The 16,848-nt window shown below is 34.8% G+C and overlaps 1 protein-coding gene across 3 annotated transcripts in view; it reads left to right on the top strand.

Moving 5' to 3' along the window:
* The window catches only part of FAM185A (family with sequence similarity 185 member A), a 91,226-nt gene that overhangs the window by 31,388 nt on the left and 42,990 nt on the right, over positions 1-16,848 (top strand). For all 3 annotated transcript variants that reach the window (XM_026504226.4, XM_026504212.4, XM_026504220.4), the window contains exons 6-7: positions 7,953-8,048; positions 12,211-12,345. In XM_026504226.4, the coding sequence (XP_026360011.3) occupies positions 7,953-8,048; positions 12,211-12,345 (231 nt within the window). The remainder of the gene's footprint in view (positions 1-7,952; positions 8,049-12,210; positions 12,346-16,848) is intronic.

Genomic DNA, 16,848 nt, shown 5'->3' with positions numbered 1-16,848 from the left:
TTTTATGTGGTTTTACATTTGGTAAGTGGTATTTTCAAGGAATTTGTCTATTTTATCAAATTGTCAAATTTGTTCACATAATGTTTTGCAAAGTATTCCCTTGTACTCCTTTTTATGCCTGTAGGTTGTGTAGTAATACTTCTTTCCTTTTCATTCCTGATATTGATACTTGTATTTTCTTTTTCTTGATTAATAAAGCTAAACTTTATAATTTTGTTAATATTTTCAAAGAACCAATTTTTCACTAAGTATCTCTATTGTTTGTTTTCTAACATATTGATTGATTTCTGCTCTGTATTATGTTCTTTCTTTTATTTACTTTGAGTTTCCTTGCTCTTCCTTTTCTAGCTTCTTCAGGTAAAACATTAGGTCATTGATTGTAGACTTTCTTTTTTTAATTTTTAGACTTTCTTTGTTAATATTAGCATTTAAATTACAAGTCTGTTATAAGCAGTATATTCCCCACATTTTGAAATGTTGCAGGTTTTTTTTCTTCCATAATTTGGCTACTGTAAATAGTGCTTCAGTAACTACAGGAGTGCATATATACCTTTGAATTAGTGTTTTTTAATTAAGTTTTCATTTTAATTCCAGTGTAGTTAACATATAGTGTTATGTTAGTTTCAGCCATACAATATAGTGGGTTAAGAATTTCATACATCACCCAGTACTCATCATGACAGGTGCCCTCCTTAATATCCATGACCTATTTCACCCATACATCCACCAACCTCCCCTTTGGTAACCATCAGTTTGTTCTCTATAATGAAGAGTCTATTTCTTTATTTGTCTCTCTTCTTTTTTTCCTTTACATAGATCCATGTATGGATCCAACATAGATCCATCCTTGTTGTTGCAAGTGGCAAGATTTCTTTTATTAGTTTTACGTGTACAATATAGTGACTCAATAATTCCATATTATTACTAAGTGTTTTTCATGGCAAGTGTACTCTTAATTCCCTTCACCTATTTCACCCATCCCTCCACCCACCTCCCCTCTGGTAACCATTAGTTTGTTCTGTATAGTTAAGAGTCTGTTTTTATATTTGTCTTTTTCCTTTGTTTCATTTTTTTTGTTTCTTAAATTCCACATATGAGTGAAATCATCTGGTATTTGTCTTTCTCTGAGTGACTTATTTCATTTAGCATAATACTCTCTAGCTCCAACAATGTTGTTGCAAACGGTAAGATTTCATTATTTTTTATGGCTGGATAATATTCCATTGTATACCACATCTTCTTTATCCATCCATCTATCAATGGACAAATGCTGCACTAAACACAGGGGTATGTATATATCCCTTAGAATTAGTGTTTCCATATTCTTTGGGTAAATACCTACCTAGTGTGATTGCTGGATCATATGGTAGCTCTATTTTTAATTTTTTGAGGAAGCTCTGCACTGTCTTCCACAGTGCCTGCACCAGTTTGCATTCCCACTGACAGGCCAGAGAGTTCCTTTTTCTCTATATCCTCACCACGGCTTGTTGTTTCTTGTGTTTTTGATTTTAGCCATTCTGACAGGTATGAGGTGATAATCTCATTGTGGTTTTGATTTGAATTTCCCTGATACTGAATGATGTTGAGCATCTTTTCATGTGTCCGTTGGCCATCTGGATGTCTTGTTTGAAGAAGTGTCTGTTCATGTCTTCTGCCCATTTTTAAATTGGATTATTTGGTTTTTTGGTGTTGAATCGTAGAAGTTTTCTATATATTTTGGATACTAACCCTTTATTGGGTAAGTCATTTGCAAATATCTTCTCCCATTCAGTAGGTTGCCATTTAGTTTTGTTGGTTGTTTCCTTTTTGTGCAGAAGCTTTTTATTTTGATGTAGTCCCCATAGTTTATTTTTGCTATTATTTCCCTTGCCTCAGGAGACGTATCTAGAAAAATGTTGCTACAGCTGATGTGAGAGAAATTACTGCCTGTGCTCCCTTCTAGGATTTTCGTGGTTTCAGGTCTTACATTTAGGTCTTTCGTTCATTTTGAATTTATTTTTGTGTATGGTGTAAGAAAGTGGTCCGTTTTCATTCTTTTGCACGTAGCTCTCCTGTTTTCTCAACACCATTTAATGAAGAGACTGTATTTTTCCCATTGGATATTCTTTCAAGCTTTGTAGATTAATTGATCATATAGTTGTGGGTTTATTTCTTTGTTTTCTGTTCTGTTCCATTGATCTATGTGTCTGTTTTTGTGCCAGTATCATACTGTTTGATTATTACGGATTTGTAATATAATTTAAAGTCTAGAATTGTGATACCTGAAGTTTTCTTTTCTTTTTAAAGACCGTTGTGGCTATTTGGGGTCTTTTGTGGTTCCATACAAATTTTAGGATTGTTTGTTCTAGTTCTGTGAAATGTTGCATTTTTTAAAATCATCCTTTAGAAGACTTTTAATTTTACTTTTGATTTCATCTTTGGTCCATAGAAGTCTGTTGTTGAATTTTCATATATTTAAGGTTATTATAGATCTCTTATTTTATTGATTTCTAATTAAATTCCATTCTGGTCAGAGAAAATACTTTGTGTGATTTCAGGATTGTTGTTGTTTTTTTGTTGTGTTTTTTACATTTATTGCAATTTATTTTATCGCCAAGCATATGGTTTTATCTTATAAATTTTCATATCACATGCCTTTGAAATGAGTGTATAATAATTTTTTTTCTTTTTTTGGTTTAATTCTATCAGTTGCTGAGAGAGGAGTGTCAAATTTTTCAATGAATTCTGTCAGCTTTACATTTGGCTTTAGAATCCCTGTTTATGATATTCATATTCAAGATTGTTATGGCTTCCTGATGAATTAACCCTTTTATCATTATAAAATGCCCTGCTTTATCTCAAGTAATACTCTCTGTCCTGAATTTACTTCATCTAATGATAAAAACACTCTTCCCTTCTTATGCTTAATATTAGTAATTATAAAGGCAGTCTTGCCTTCTTATGCTTAATGTTAGCATGGTATATCTTTTTCTATTCATTTACTCACAATCTATCTTTATGTTTAAAAACATCTTTTATAGACAACATGGTTGGCACTTGCTTTTTAAAGTTCATTTGGCGGGGCGACTGGGTGGTGCAGTCATTAAGCATCTGCCTTTGGCTCAGGGCGTGATCCCAGCGTTCTGGGATCGAGCCCCACATCAGGCTCCTCCACTGGGAGCCTGCTTCTTCCTCTCCCACTCCCCCTGCTTGTGTTCCCTCTCTCGCTGGCTGTCTCTCTCTCTCTCAAATAAATAAATAAAATCTTTAAAATAAATAAATAAAATAAAGTTCATTTTGCAAAATCTTTGTCTTTTAATTAGAAGGTGTTGTCCATTAACATTTAATATAATTATTGATATGGTTGGATATGGATATACCATTTTATTTTGGCTCTTCTATTTTTTGTTTTTTCTTCTTTTTTGCCTTTTTTGCATTAATTCGCGTATTTCGGAATTCCATTTTAATTTTCCTTTTGACTTTTTAGCTATACCTTTTTGCATTACTTTTTAGCAGAGTTTCTAGTGATGTTAATATAGAAACTTAATTTTTCACAGTCTATTTAGAATTAATATTATGCCACTTCATATTATGTCAGCAGATTCATTTATCTACTCCTGTCCTTTACAGTATAGGTTGCTTACATCAACATATATTATAAAACCTTTAATATACTGATATGATTTTTCATTTATATTATCACATATAATGTCATGTATTTTTTTTTAGGATTTTATTTATTTGTCAGAGAGAGAGAGAGAGAGCACAGGAAGGGGGAGAGGCAGGCAGAGGGAGAAGCAGGCTCCCTGCTAAGCAAGGAGCTCAGTGCGGGACTTGATCCCCGGACCCTGAGATCATGACCTGAGTCAAAGGCAGTTGCTTAACCAACTGAGCCACCCAGGAGCCCCTATTTCTCACTTTAATAAATCTGGTGGAAGCATCTCCATTACCCCTAGAAAATAGTGAGCAGTCAGGGTCAGTAAAAAGTTAGAACTGCCCTGAGACAACTTTTTTCATTTCTATAAGCAAGAATTTAATATCTATCTGTATACTACTGAGGCCTTAGGAAAATAACTGATTTCAGTAAATTGGTAAATCTCTTTGTCTTAAACAGAATTAAATTTTACTTTTTGGTGGGGGTTGTGGGGGCAAGCTTATTTCCTCAAAACAAGATGTTTTGCTCTAGGAGTCTGCAGACTTTGTAAAGGGCCAGATATTAAATATTTTTGGCTCTGTGGGCCACATGGTCTGTCTGTACTATGCAACTCTCTCATTTTAACACAAAGCAGTCATTGACAATACACAAACAAATAGATGTGTCTATGTTCCAATAAAACTTCATTAATAAAAACAGGAGGGGGCCTATAGTTTGCCATCCCTGCTGTAGAGCCTAAAAACCATTGTTGTCATGAGTCTGGTGAAATTTTGGATATGATGCCTTAATCCAAAAGGTGACAAGTGCAATGCTTATTTTAAGTTTCTTAATTGCTTGGCTTGTTTTTCATAAAAGGTTTGCTGAAGAAAGTTGAAGGCGACTCTACAAATCATGATAACCTAATTAAAGTCTACTGAGTAACTTGAATTTTGAGGAATTGAGATTAGTAAAAGCAAATTAGTTAACGAAGAAATAAAAAGTGATTTGTAGGAACCTGAGAGGGAAATTTACTAGAATAGCAGAGGCTTCAAAATATTGGAATGGGTGTTGAGAAAAGTTATATAATATTATCAAGTTTAGAATGTTAGGAGACTTGAGATAATTTAGGTATTATTCTGTCTGATTTCAGGAAAATAGACAAAGTATTTTTCCCATGATTCTTTTATTTAGAAGAATATTTATAATTCAGGTAAAAAAGGAGTTTAGGTAATATAATTGATCAGGTTCTTAAGTAATCTCATCAGTCATTTGGATTTTATATACACATTATAATTTACCTCCCCAAACCCTGTTCTTTCTAATTTCTGTAACAGTAAGCTCTCTCAGAAACTGAAGTGCTATAAAAAATTTGATTGTATATATCAAAACCATGATTTTCCTTGGACTCATATTTTAAAAAATAATGTCTTTTTTCTGGAATACCAGATCATCCATTTAAAATGAGTCAACAGGGGCGTCTGGGTGGCTCAGTCAGTTGGGTATCTTTGACTTGGTTTTGGCTCAGGTCATGATCACATGTGTCATGCATTAGAGGCCCCCACTGGACTCTGCCTTCAGTGTGGAGTCTGCTTAAAGATTCTCTACCTCTGCCCCTCCTGCCACTTGTGAGCATGCTCTCTCTCGCTCTCTCTCTCTCTCTCTCTCTCAAATAAATATCTTTAAAAATAAAATGAGTCAACAGTAGAAAGCAAAGTTTGGTAATAAATAACAGGATTGGAGTGCTAATAGAGTTGCTCACCTAACTTTACTTTCTCTGCCCTATGTTGCCTCTTTTGGAAGGCACTGCCAGAAGCCATGTACTGGTAATTTTAGCTTTAAAAAAAGAATATCTTCATGTTTGGAGCAGGAGGTGGGTGGTTTGCCTTAGTGTGTCCCTCGGAAGCCCAGCCTCCTAATGCTCCCTCCCTAATACAGAATACCTAGGCAGGATACTTAGAAAACTTAAAATGACCTTACAATTCTGCCTTTGCAAATCCTTTACGTCCTGTATGTGAAATTTGTTCCTTGTTCTTGCAATTAGCGTAGCTTTGGAAGTGTAGGAATCAAGTTGCAGAAATGAAGAAATATCTTTTGTGTTGCTGTTCCTTAGTATCCACATGTTGAAACATGAAGTAAAATGGTAAAAATTCAGAAGAACTTTCTGAACATGTTTGACTGATTTAAAAGAATTCTCCCTTTATCTGTAAGTTTGGAATTTTAGCCTTTCAAGTAGTTGTTATTCTCTGCTATTAGCTAAATGTATATTACAAATATCTGGGGTTTTTGGTTGTATGTAGTGATTAGCTAGTAGTTAACATCAGTTTTTCCCTATTGTATGTATAATTTTCCAGGAAAACTCAGTGGTCTCTGTAACAACAACCAGATCCTTGTCCAAAATTGTGATGATAGAAAGCTCTCTGTGAGAGTCCACTTACTCCAAACACTAGCTGGACTAATAATTTCTGTTCACTTCTTAATTGCTGTCTAATGCATATTTCCCTTAAGGCTTCTTCTGAGAGCTATAGAATTTCTCCATTATGTGAATTTCCAAACAAATGAAATTTTGTAGAGGAAGTCTTAATTTGACTCTTGATAATTAATTTTTAGTTCCAATCATTTGTATTACATAAAACAAAAGAAAATTAGTATTTGTTTTGCTACATAGCTTTTCAAATATCACTTTTGCTTTCTCTTTTGAAAATATGTCTTGAGTTTAAAAAAATTTTTTTTGATAGTCTCTAAGGGATGGACCATTATCAGAGCTCAAGACTGATAATATGAGGATGTAATTATTCAGTGGTTTGTGATAAAATTTTTTAGCTCTTATTTCCCATTGGCTTGGGGGGAGAAGTGAAAAGTACTGTTATATTAGTTTCATGAAAATCTTGTGGTTTTTTCCCCCTAGAGAAAGCAAGAAATCAACCTAATGTTTCAAATATTTTACTTTGTTCAACCTGGGATAATACACACATTGTGTAGTCCACATTTTTTAAAATCATAATATATTTTTACTTGGCTTCTTTTAGGATGCATTAAGAGGTTATTTAAAAAGAGTTTCTGTTGGTAACTGAGGAGAGAGATATTCATGTTCGCCCAACTATTCTGTCATTTATCACTAATTGCTTAATTTCCATGCGTCAATGTTTACTTTTGAACTTAAGAATTAAATAAAGTAGGTCCAATAAAGGTCATTTTTCAGTATAGATTACACATAATTAATATGAATTTTCTTGGGGTCAGATTTTAACCAGTTTATTCCCAAGTTGCTTTGTTTAGGGTCATGTAAAAATTTGAAGAAAAATGTCTAGTATACAAATGTGTTTTTTCACGTTTTATTAAAAGTTTAGTATAATTTTTGGCATTATTTTCACCACACTCCCTAATTTGTTTCCACTTCGAAGTAGTAAAGTTCCTGATAAAATATGCTTTTTAAGAGGCCTTTCTAAAAAAAAATATGCTTTGGCCTTACCAGGGCAGTCAGACAGAATATTAAATTAGAGGTTCAGTTGCTATTAGGAGGAAGAAGCTTCTTAGTGCTGACTCTTCAACATCATTCTCTTACTTCTTTATCTCTAACTTGATCAGCTTTCCCTTGAACTTGAAATGTTGACTTTTCGAAAACTAGGGCCAATGATGACAGAGATTTGAGTTTCAAATCAGCACCACTTTAATTAATTATGATTTTCTTCTCCTGACTGAAAGATATCTGTTCAATTCCAGAACTTTGAAAAGAAATATTTAGATATAAACAAGCTTCACCCAGTCTTTAAGTGACTCCCTTTTTCTTCTTTTCTGTTTAAGAAATGCAACAAAATCTTATCTAGAGTAAGCTTTCGCTATTAGCAGTAATTTTTTAGCACTAGCAAATTTGCTAAAAGGAGAAAATATAAAAAGTTTTGATTTTTGTTAACTTTGCTACTACTATGTGTCTTTACATGAGACAAAATTCTTTAGTAAGTATTGAAAGTTGATAATAAACTAAATATATCAATGGTGCTTGATAGTCTTGGCTGTCAAGGATCCACTGCTTGTGTACTGTCCTTCCTATATATTAGGTTGCAGAGTAAGCATGATTATCAATAAGTTATATTGATTACTATATACTATAGACATAGGGCCTTTGTTACTATAGACATAGGGATTTTTTGTTATCTAGGTATAGATTTGTAAGTTTCTGATTCTGTTTTCATTTTAAAGTGAAAGATGGCATAAGTATGGGGAAAATACAAACCCTTGCAAGACTCTTGGTGCCTTATCCTATGGCTGAAGTAGAGTTTATTTCAAGTTTATCATTTCAGTTACTACAATGATTATACTTACGGTTTTTCTTTTTTCCTAGATTCATCCTCTGGATGTCTAAAGGCCTCAACTCATCTGGGTGCAATAGATGTTTATGTCAGCCAACTAGGAAAAGTGGAATTGAAGTCACATGAAGGTTAGCCAAGTGGAATGTTTTATTTTGATACATGGTATACTCAAGGTTTTGTAACATCCAGGAAACAGATGGTCAGATTATTTAATCTATACTGATGTCATGAGTTCAAGAAAATTTCTTCTGGTAGAACTTGATTTAAGGACTGATTGCAGGGGCCAGGGGGCGGGTGGGGAGTGCCTGGGTGGCTCAGTTGGTTGAGTAACTGCCTTCAGCTCAGGTCATGATCTCAGGGACAGAGCCTGCATCGGGCTCCCTGCTCAGTGGGGAATCCCTCTCCCTCTGCTACACCCTCCCCACCTCATATTCTCTCTCTCTCTCTCTCTCAAATGAATAAATAAAATCTTTTTAAAAACAAAGACTGACCAGAGGGGCTCCTGGCTGGCCCAGTTGATGGAGCATGTAACTCTTGATCTTGGGTTTGTGAGTTTGAGCCCCATATTGGGTGTGAAGACTATAGTTCCCTTTGTAGTGCAAACAAAAATGTTACAATATATTGACTGTTACTGTGGAGTTATTTAGTGTTAGTGTTTAGGTTTTTCATTTTAGTTTTTATGCCTGAAATAGAATATTCTTTGGAGGAAAATGCCCCCATACATTCTTTTGGAAGCTCTTCTACCACCCTGTAGTAGAACCTTCTTGACCCATCACTCTAGAGTAATTCTTTGCAATGTGTGATCCTGAAATAAAGGTATCATCAGGAAGGTCCTCTAAAGTGATGGTTGACTTAATTAATCTCGAAGTATTAAGTGTTATTATGATGTTTCTCTTTATATGATCTTATGTCTATTACAAATAACTTATTCTAAGAATTCAAGTATTTCATTAAAACTAATACACTTTTTACTCATATGAAGACTGAATATATGTCTGTGTATACATGGTTGGCATGTGGCTTGGATACTTGGAGTAGCTTGGCCATTGGGGCTGAAGTGACCTGGGTGCAGAAAGTTAAGAAATGTAGCTCTGGTTAAAATAATTTTTAAATAGGGCACCTGGGTGGCTCAGCCATTAAGTGTCTGCCTTCTGCTCAGGTCATGAACCCAAGGTCCTGGGATTGAGCCCCGAATTGGGCTCCCTGCTCAGCGGGAAGCCTGCTTCTCCCTCTCACACTCCCCTTGCTTGTGTTCCCTCTCTTGCTGTCTCTCTCTGTCAAATAAATAAATAAAATCTTTCAAAAAAATTTTTTTAAATAAAATCTAGAATATCTTGCATATTGGCCAGAACAAGGCTATATATGCATAACAAGGAAAATACTTCCTTACAGAAACCAGTTGTTCCTGCTGTTAGCAATTTCTTGGTCATGTTGGTTTAATACTTTTTGTCCAACAAGGCTCTCTTGTCAGAGTGTCAAAATAAAACTACAAACACAGAGGCCTAAAACAGAAGTTTTTTTGCTGACACGCAGATATGATTTGATTTCTCAAGCTTACATTTTTTTCTTTTAAAATAGGATGATATTGTGTTCTCACTGAATTCCTACGAGCTTCAGTAATGCCATTCAGGGTATTTTGTAAGTGCCATAAAAGTCATATAAGGCATTCTCTTATTATGAAGGCCCTAAGAGAAAAAATGTAAACCATTATTAATTTACTATAACTAGTAACAGAGTACAAACAAAGTTTTAAATAAGTAGCTCTTATATGAAAGTTATTTCCTGTTTTGTATGGAGGGACAAAAAAAGTAAAACAAATAAAAACATTGTTACTCTTCATCCACTTAAAATATTTTTGAGCATTATTTAGAATGTTGTTCCAGTAACCTATTGAAATAGCATATGATGTTGAAAGATTCAATTAAGTTTATAATTTGGGTACTGGCATGAAGCTTTAAGATCACTGGAAACAAAAATTTCTGTCTTACTCCAGTTCTTTTAATTCTAACTACACTTAGAAACAGTAACTTTTTAAAAGAGTAATGGAAAATTTTTCAGGATTCTGTTTCTTAATGGTTACTAAAGGCATCTAGAATCTTTCCAGCTCTGCCCCTGCCTTGCTGTAGGGTTTGGGAGCCAACCACCGAGTCTCTTAGATATTCTCCATTTCACCATGTGAAAAAGAATGGTGCATGCTTGTTTTCTCTCTTCCTATGAGCTAACCTTATTAATTCTTTCAAAAGGATTGTTTAGGCTTAAGAGTCAGACCTGCATCTGAGTATTGACTCTTCCATTTAAAATTGGTCCTTGATGAAACCAATGATCTTAATATAGTATGCCTTCAATAAATGGTACAGTTAGTATTAGTTCACTTTTTAATTTAAAAAATGGTATTGATGTCAGTAACCGTGAAAATAGTTTATGAAGTGAAAGAGGTTGAAGATGTAACAAGAACTCTCCTTTCTAAAAAAAGTAGTTAAAGATAGGACATTTGGGAAAGTTTTCAAGTCATGAGAATTCTTCTTTCACAGACAGTAATGCAGTTTTGGTAGTGATGACTTGTTTTTTAAGGATGTGGAGAGGGATGAGGGTAGACGTAGTTGCATTGCTTAACCTTTTTAAAGTTCTCACAGATTTGGCATCCCTTTTTCATTTTAGAACAGAAAAGTATTCATAAAATTACCACATTTGATATATTTAGAGATAAAAAGTCCTACAGAAAAGTTTTTAAATCTATTTTTTTCTATTTTTTAAAGTATGTTTGGTAGAAAACCTTGCATCTTCTATTCATTCTGAAATTTTCCAGGTTTTTTTTTCCTGAATCCCTCATATCTGTTGTTTTAGGGAAACTCCTGTTAGTAGTTTACATTTAAAACCTGAAGAACAGTTTGTTTTATAAATAAAATAACCCAGTTGTAGTGATATGCTTTGTTTCCCCCCCACCCTTTTTGAGGGGTAATTATGAGAGTTTATCAATTTTACCCCAGACTTTCTAGCTCCAGGTAGGAAGGCAGAGAGGATAAAAAATTAGGGAAACTTAGGCTAATGTTAACCAAACTAAAAGACAAACAATGACCCATAAATAAGTGCATTTTAAAAGGAATCTTTACAACATTCACAATGAAAGTCATGCTGACCACCTTTGTCCACAGAGGAAATGGGCTTAATGTTCTGTGGCCGGGGCTTCTTACTTTATTTGATATCTGAGAAACAAAGAAAGAAAAACTTCTGAAACAGGAGTGTGTTGGTGAGTTCGCAATACAACCTACATAGTTGTTTTGGAAAATTATATACTTTTTCTTCCTCCTTTAGAAGTTTAAATTACTACAAGATTGTGGTGGAAATAAACTTGAATGCCTTGTCTCAGGTACCCAAAAGACTATAATCCATTGAAAAGAAACATTAGTCAGTTGAAATGCACATGTTCCCTTTTTTTATTATTCTTATTTCCCACCACCACCCCTCCCTCCCCAGCACACACGCAGTACAACTGAAAGCACAAGAGCTTAGGATTCTAGTTGTGTCATAGTGATCAGTGAAATCACAAGTCCTATAATATGATGAGGGTGCAGCGTGTGAAATACCACAGCGGTTAAGAGCATGGGCGCTGTTGTCACTGAAGTGAAGCTAGATTCTAATGCTAGTGCTAGTGGGAACTTGAGCAAGTTCTCATTTTAAAATTGGGATTATAATAATACCTCATAAAGTTGATATGTAGATTAAAAGAAATTATCTAATTAAGCTGTCTTGCTTTCAGTAAATGCTCAATTAATGGTAAATATTGTCTACAAGCTACATGTGTTGTATACTACTCACTTTTCTGATATTGGATAAGCTGACTAGGGCTATGGGCAAAAGAAGTTCATAATATTCTAATGCCTCATGCCCTTGACAGAAGTTACTGTGAATGCCTTGGAAGTAAGGAAAAGACACTGCTGTTTATAAATATTTTTTAAAAGATTATTTATTCATTTGAGAGAGAGACAGAGAGAGAGAGAAAGTGAGCATAATCAGGGGGTACGGTCAGAGGGAGAGGGAGAATCAGACTCCCAGCTGAGCAGGGAACCTGATGTGGGGCTCAATTCCAGGACCTTGAGATCATGACATGAGCTGAAGGCAGATGCTTAACCGACTGAGCCACCCAGGCACTCCGCATTTGGGGGTAAATAAAGTGTGCTAAGGAGTAAAGACAGTGTTCCAGGAGCAGTGCTACCCTTTCAATCATTTTTCAAATAGCTCCTGGTACTTTTGATTTCCTTGCATTAATAAACTTTTTAAAATTTATTATAGGCTCTATTCTTGTCAAGGTCGCATCTTCTCTTCAAGCTCATTTACAGTTATCAGGGAAAGAGGTTGATGTGAACTCAGAAGTCCATGTTCAAGAAATGACTGAAGTTCATAAAGATGATGGTGTCATAATTACTGGTAAGGATGCTGCATTTTGCTATGTAAGATGAATAGTCATCTTCCATACATAAGTAGAAATATGGTATAGTTAACTGCAGTTTTACTCTTTTATTCCTTTCCATTGTCACATTTTGGTGTTTGACACTCCTTTCTTCCAACTGCTTATCAGTAAGTAGCACAATATAGGTATTTAGTTTGAAACACTCACTAAGATGTCATTGGATGTCAATTTAAAAAATTTTCTATCTCCAGGAGATGTTTGCACACCCATGTTCACACAGCATTACTCACAGTAGCCAAAAGGTAAAAGCAACCCAAATGTCTATTGATGGATGAATGGATAAGTGAGATGTGGTATATACATACAGTAGAATATTATTTAGCCTTAAAAAGGAAAGAAATTTTGTCACATGATTCAACGTGGATGAACCTTGCGGACATCATGCTAAGTAAAATAAGCCAGTTACAAAAAGACAAATACTGTGTGATTCCTCTTCTATGTGATATCTAAAGTAGTCAGATTCAGAGAAACAGAAATTAGGGAAAGGGGGAAATGGGGAGTTGTTCATTGAGTATAGCATTTCAGTTTTGCAAGATGAAAAAGTTCTGGAGATCTGTTGTACAACAATGTGAGTATACTTAACACTACTGAAATGTAAGCTAAGAAAATGATAGAGATGGTAAGTTTTATGCATTTCTTACCACAATTAAAAATTTTTTAAGACCATAATTTTTTTTTCTGGTACAGCTGCTTTCTTACTCTTGGCCTTAAAAATCATCTAAATATAAGATTCAAAGGTAACTTTGTATGACTGGAATAAACACAAATTTGTTTTGGTATTATACACATTATAAACTTGCTCTTTTAATACAACAAATTCTCAGTCCCAGAAATGTGAATGGCTTTGCATATTTTTTCTGATGACCTCTGGCTGCATTGATGGCTGATACTACTTTTTAAGATATTTATTGTATACATATACATAGTAAATACATGTACACAGTACCAAAAAAAAAAAAAAGAGGGGGGAATTCATGCTGGTGAAGTTTTCCTTCAAATCTTACCAAAATGGCATTGAGAAGGACATTGAAAAAGTGTGTGGTGGTGGTGGCAGTGCAGTGTCTTCATGAGATCAGTTTCAGTTTTAAATACAGGCATACCTCAGAGATCTTGTGCATTCAGTTCCACACCACTGCAATAAAGCAATTCAAATGAATATTTTCAGTTTCCCAGTGCATATAAAAGCTACGTTTATACTATACTGTAGTCTGTTAAAGTGTACAATAGCACTGTGTCTAAAAAAAAATGCAGATACCTTAATTAAAAATGCTTTATTGCTAAAAAAAAAAAAACAACAAATGAAACGCTAAGCATCATCTGAGCTTTCAGTGAGTCATGATCTTTTTGCCTTGATGTTGATGGCTGGTGACTGATAAGGGTAGTGGTTGCTGAAGGTCGAAGGCTGGGGTGGCCATGGCAATTTCTTAAAACAATAGTGAAGTTTGCAGCATTGATTCTTCCTTTCACAAATGATTACTCTGTAACACATGATGCTGTTTTGATAGCATTTTACACACAATAGATCTTTCAGAATTAGCATCAATCCTCTCAAACTCTGCCTCTGCTTTATCAAGTAAGTTTATGTAATATTCTAAATTCTTTGTTGTCATTCCAACAATCTTCATAGCATCTGCACCAGGAATGGATTCCATCCCGAGAAACCACTTTATGTGTTTATCCATAAAAAGGAACTCTTCATCCATTAAAATTTTCTCTTGAGATTGCAGCAACTCAGTCACAGCTTCAGACTCTACTTCTAGTTCTTTTGCTCTTTCCATTTGCATTTACTTCCTCCACTGAAGACTTGAACCCCTCATAGTCATCCATGAATCAACTTCTTCCTCACTCCTGCTCATGTTGATATTTTAACTCTTTCCATGAATCGTAAATGTTCTTAATGGCAGCTAGGATGTTTAATCCTTTTCAGAAGGTTTTTAGTTTACTTTGCCCAGATCCATCAGAGAAATCACTTTCTATGGCAGCTATAGCTTTATGAAATGTATTTCTTAAACAATTAGACTGGAAAGTTGAAATGACTCCTTGATCCATATGCTGCAGAATGGTATTGTGTTAGCAGGCATGAGAACATTAATCTTATTGTACATCTATCTCCATCAGAGCTTTTGGGTGACCACTGCATTGTCAATGAGCAGTCATATTTTGAAAGGAATCTTTTTTTCTGAACAATAGGTCTCAACAGTGGACTTAAAATATTTAGTCAACCATATTGTAAACAGATGGGCTATCATCCAGGTTTTGTTGTTCCATTGATTGAGCACAGACAGAGTCGGTTCGGCATAATTTTAAGAGCCCTAGGATTTTCAGAATGGTAAATGAGCATTGGCTTCAACTTGAAGTCACCAGCTGCGTTAGCCTCTACCAGGAGAGTCAGCCTGTCCTTTGAAGTTCTGAAGCCAGGCATTGACTTCTCCTCTCTAGATGTGAAATTCCTAGGTGGCATCTTCCTTCAGTATAAGGCTGTTGGTATACATTGAAAATCAGTTGTTTAGTGTAGTTCCTTCATTAATGATCTCAACTAGATCTGATAATTTGCTGCAGCTTTTACAGTAGCCTTTTGTGCTTCACCCTCTACTCTTAAGTTACAGAGACAGCTTCTTTCCTTAAACCTCATGAACCAGCCTCTGCTAGCATCAAACCTTTTCTTTCAGCTTTCTTACCTCAGCCTTCATAGAATTGAAGAGTGTTAGGGCCTTGTTCTGGATTAGGCTTTGGCTTAAGGGAATGTTGTGGCTGCTTTGATCTTCTGTCCAGACCATTAAAACTTTCTCCATGTCAGTAATAAGGCTGTTTCACTTTCTTATCATTCGTATGTTCACTGGAGTCATACTTTCAATTTTCCTTCAAGAACTTAACTTTTGCATTCACAACTTGGCTAACCATTTAGCACAAGACACCTAGCTTTCAGCCTGTCTTGGCTTTGAACAAGGCTTCCTCACTAAGCTTAATCGTTTTTAGCTTTTGATTTAAAGTGAGAGATGGGTGACTCTTCCTTTCACTTAAACACTTAGAGACTATTGTAGGATTATTAATTGACCTAATATTGTTGGCACAATATTGTTGCGTCTCAGGAAATAGGGAGGCCTTAGGAGAGAGAGATGGGGGACTGGCCAGTCCATGGAGCAGTCAGAACACACGCATTTATCAATTAAGTTTGCAATCTTCTGTGGGTGCCATTTTGGTGCTTCAAAACAGTCGCGTTAGTAACATCAAAGACCACTGATCAGAGATCACCATAACATGTGTAATAATAATGAAAAGCTTAAAATATTGTGAGAATTACCAAAATGTGATACATAGACACAAAGCAAATGCTGTTGGAAAGAAGGTGCCAATAGATTTGCTTAGTACAGCATTGCCACAGACCTTCAATTTGTGAAAAATGTAATGTCTCCAAAGTACAATAAAGCAAAATGCAATAAAGCAAGGTATGCCTTTATTCATTTTATATGTCATAAAAGTTTAAAAAGTATTTTGTTAAAAATCATAGAATCTTAACAAAAAGCATAAGTAATAAAGATAAGACCTATACACCCACCCTCAGATCTAACTCAGTGCCTAATGGGTAGACTCTTAGTGACATAGTGAAAATTTGATGAAAATTTAACTGTATTAAATGTAGTAAGAATCAACTTCTTGTGATCTAATCTCTTGATTTTAGTAAGGAGACAATAGAGTTACCTCTTTTGGTCCCCGTAATCTACAGTAATAATATAAATTTGTTTAATAATGTTCTGAACGATAACATAATCAAATTATTTTACATATATTAAGAATTTTTGAATTAGAAATTAAAGTTAGTCATTTTGTACTGTTACTCATAGAATCACGTGCTTTCCTGAAATTTAGATTTAGTTTTAATTCAGTTTTAGAACCCTATTTTCAACACTTCAGCCATTAAAAAAAGACCTCATTAAATCATTTAAGAGCACTTACTAGTCCTTAGATAAAATCAATATCTGCAGACCTGATCTCTTTTGTCTTGTCCATTCTTATTCCACTGAACCAGTACCACCTCAAGTGTAATATATTTAAAAACAAACATCATTCTTTCCTTTGCCTTCCTTCTCCTGTCTTCTGTATTTTCCTTTATCTGGTCAGTCAGTTACTCAACAAACTTTTATTGATTTTTGAGCCAGACCCTGCTAGAAACTAGGAACAAAAGGTCTCTGTGTCATCTGAGAAGCTATCCTAGGAAGGCAAGACAAATCAGTAAACATAATAAAGTGGAATAAATGTATTAAATGTAGGTGTATGGTACAGTGAAAGCATGCATGTGACACATCTAAATTAGACTAGCATTAAGTTTGAAGAAGTGAGAGAAGTGCAGTATAGCTAGAGTACAGAGAGTAGGGGAAAGTGGCATTAAGGAAGGCTGGAGACTTTGGGAGGGGTCAGATCATATAGGGGCTGATTTGGATTTTATACTAAGTGCATTACAA

The sequence above is a fragment of the Ursus arctos genome, unplaced genomic scaffold (assembly GCF_023065955.2).
Source record: "Ursus arctos isolate Adak ecotype North America unplaced genomic scaffold, UrsArc2.0 scaffold_3, whole genome shotgun sequence".
Classification (NCBI taxonomy): Eukaryota; Metazoa; Chordata; class Mammalia; order Carnivora; family Ursidae; genus Ursus; species Ursus arctos.
The sequence above is the reverse complement of the archived record's forward strand: the minus strand, read 5'-3'. Positions and strand labels throughout refer to the sequence as shown.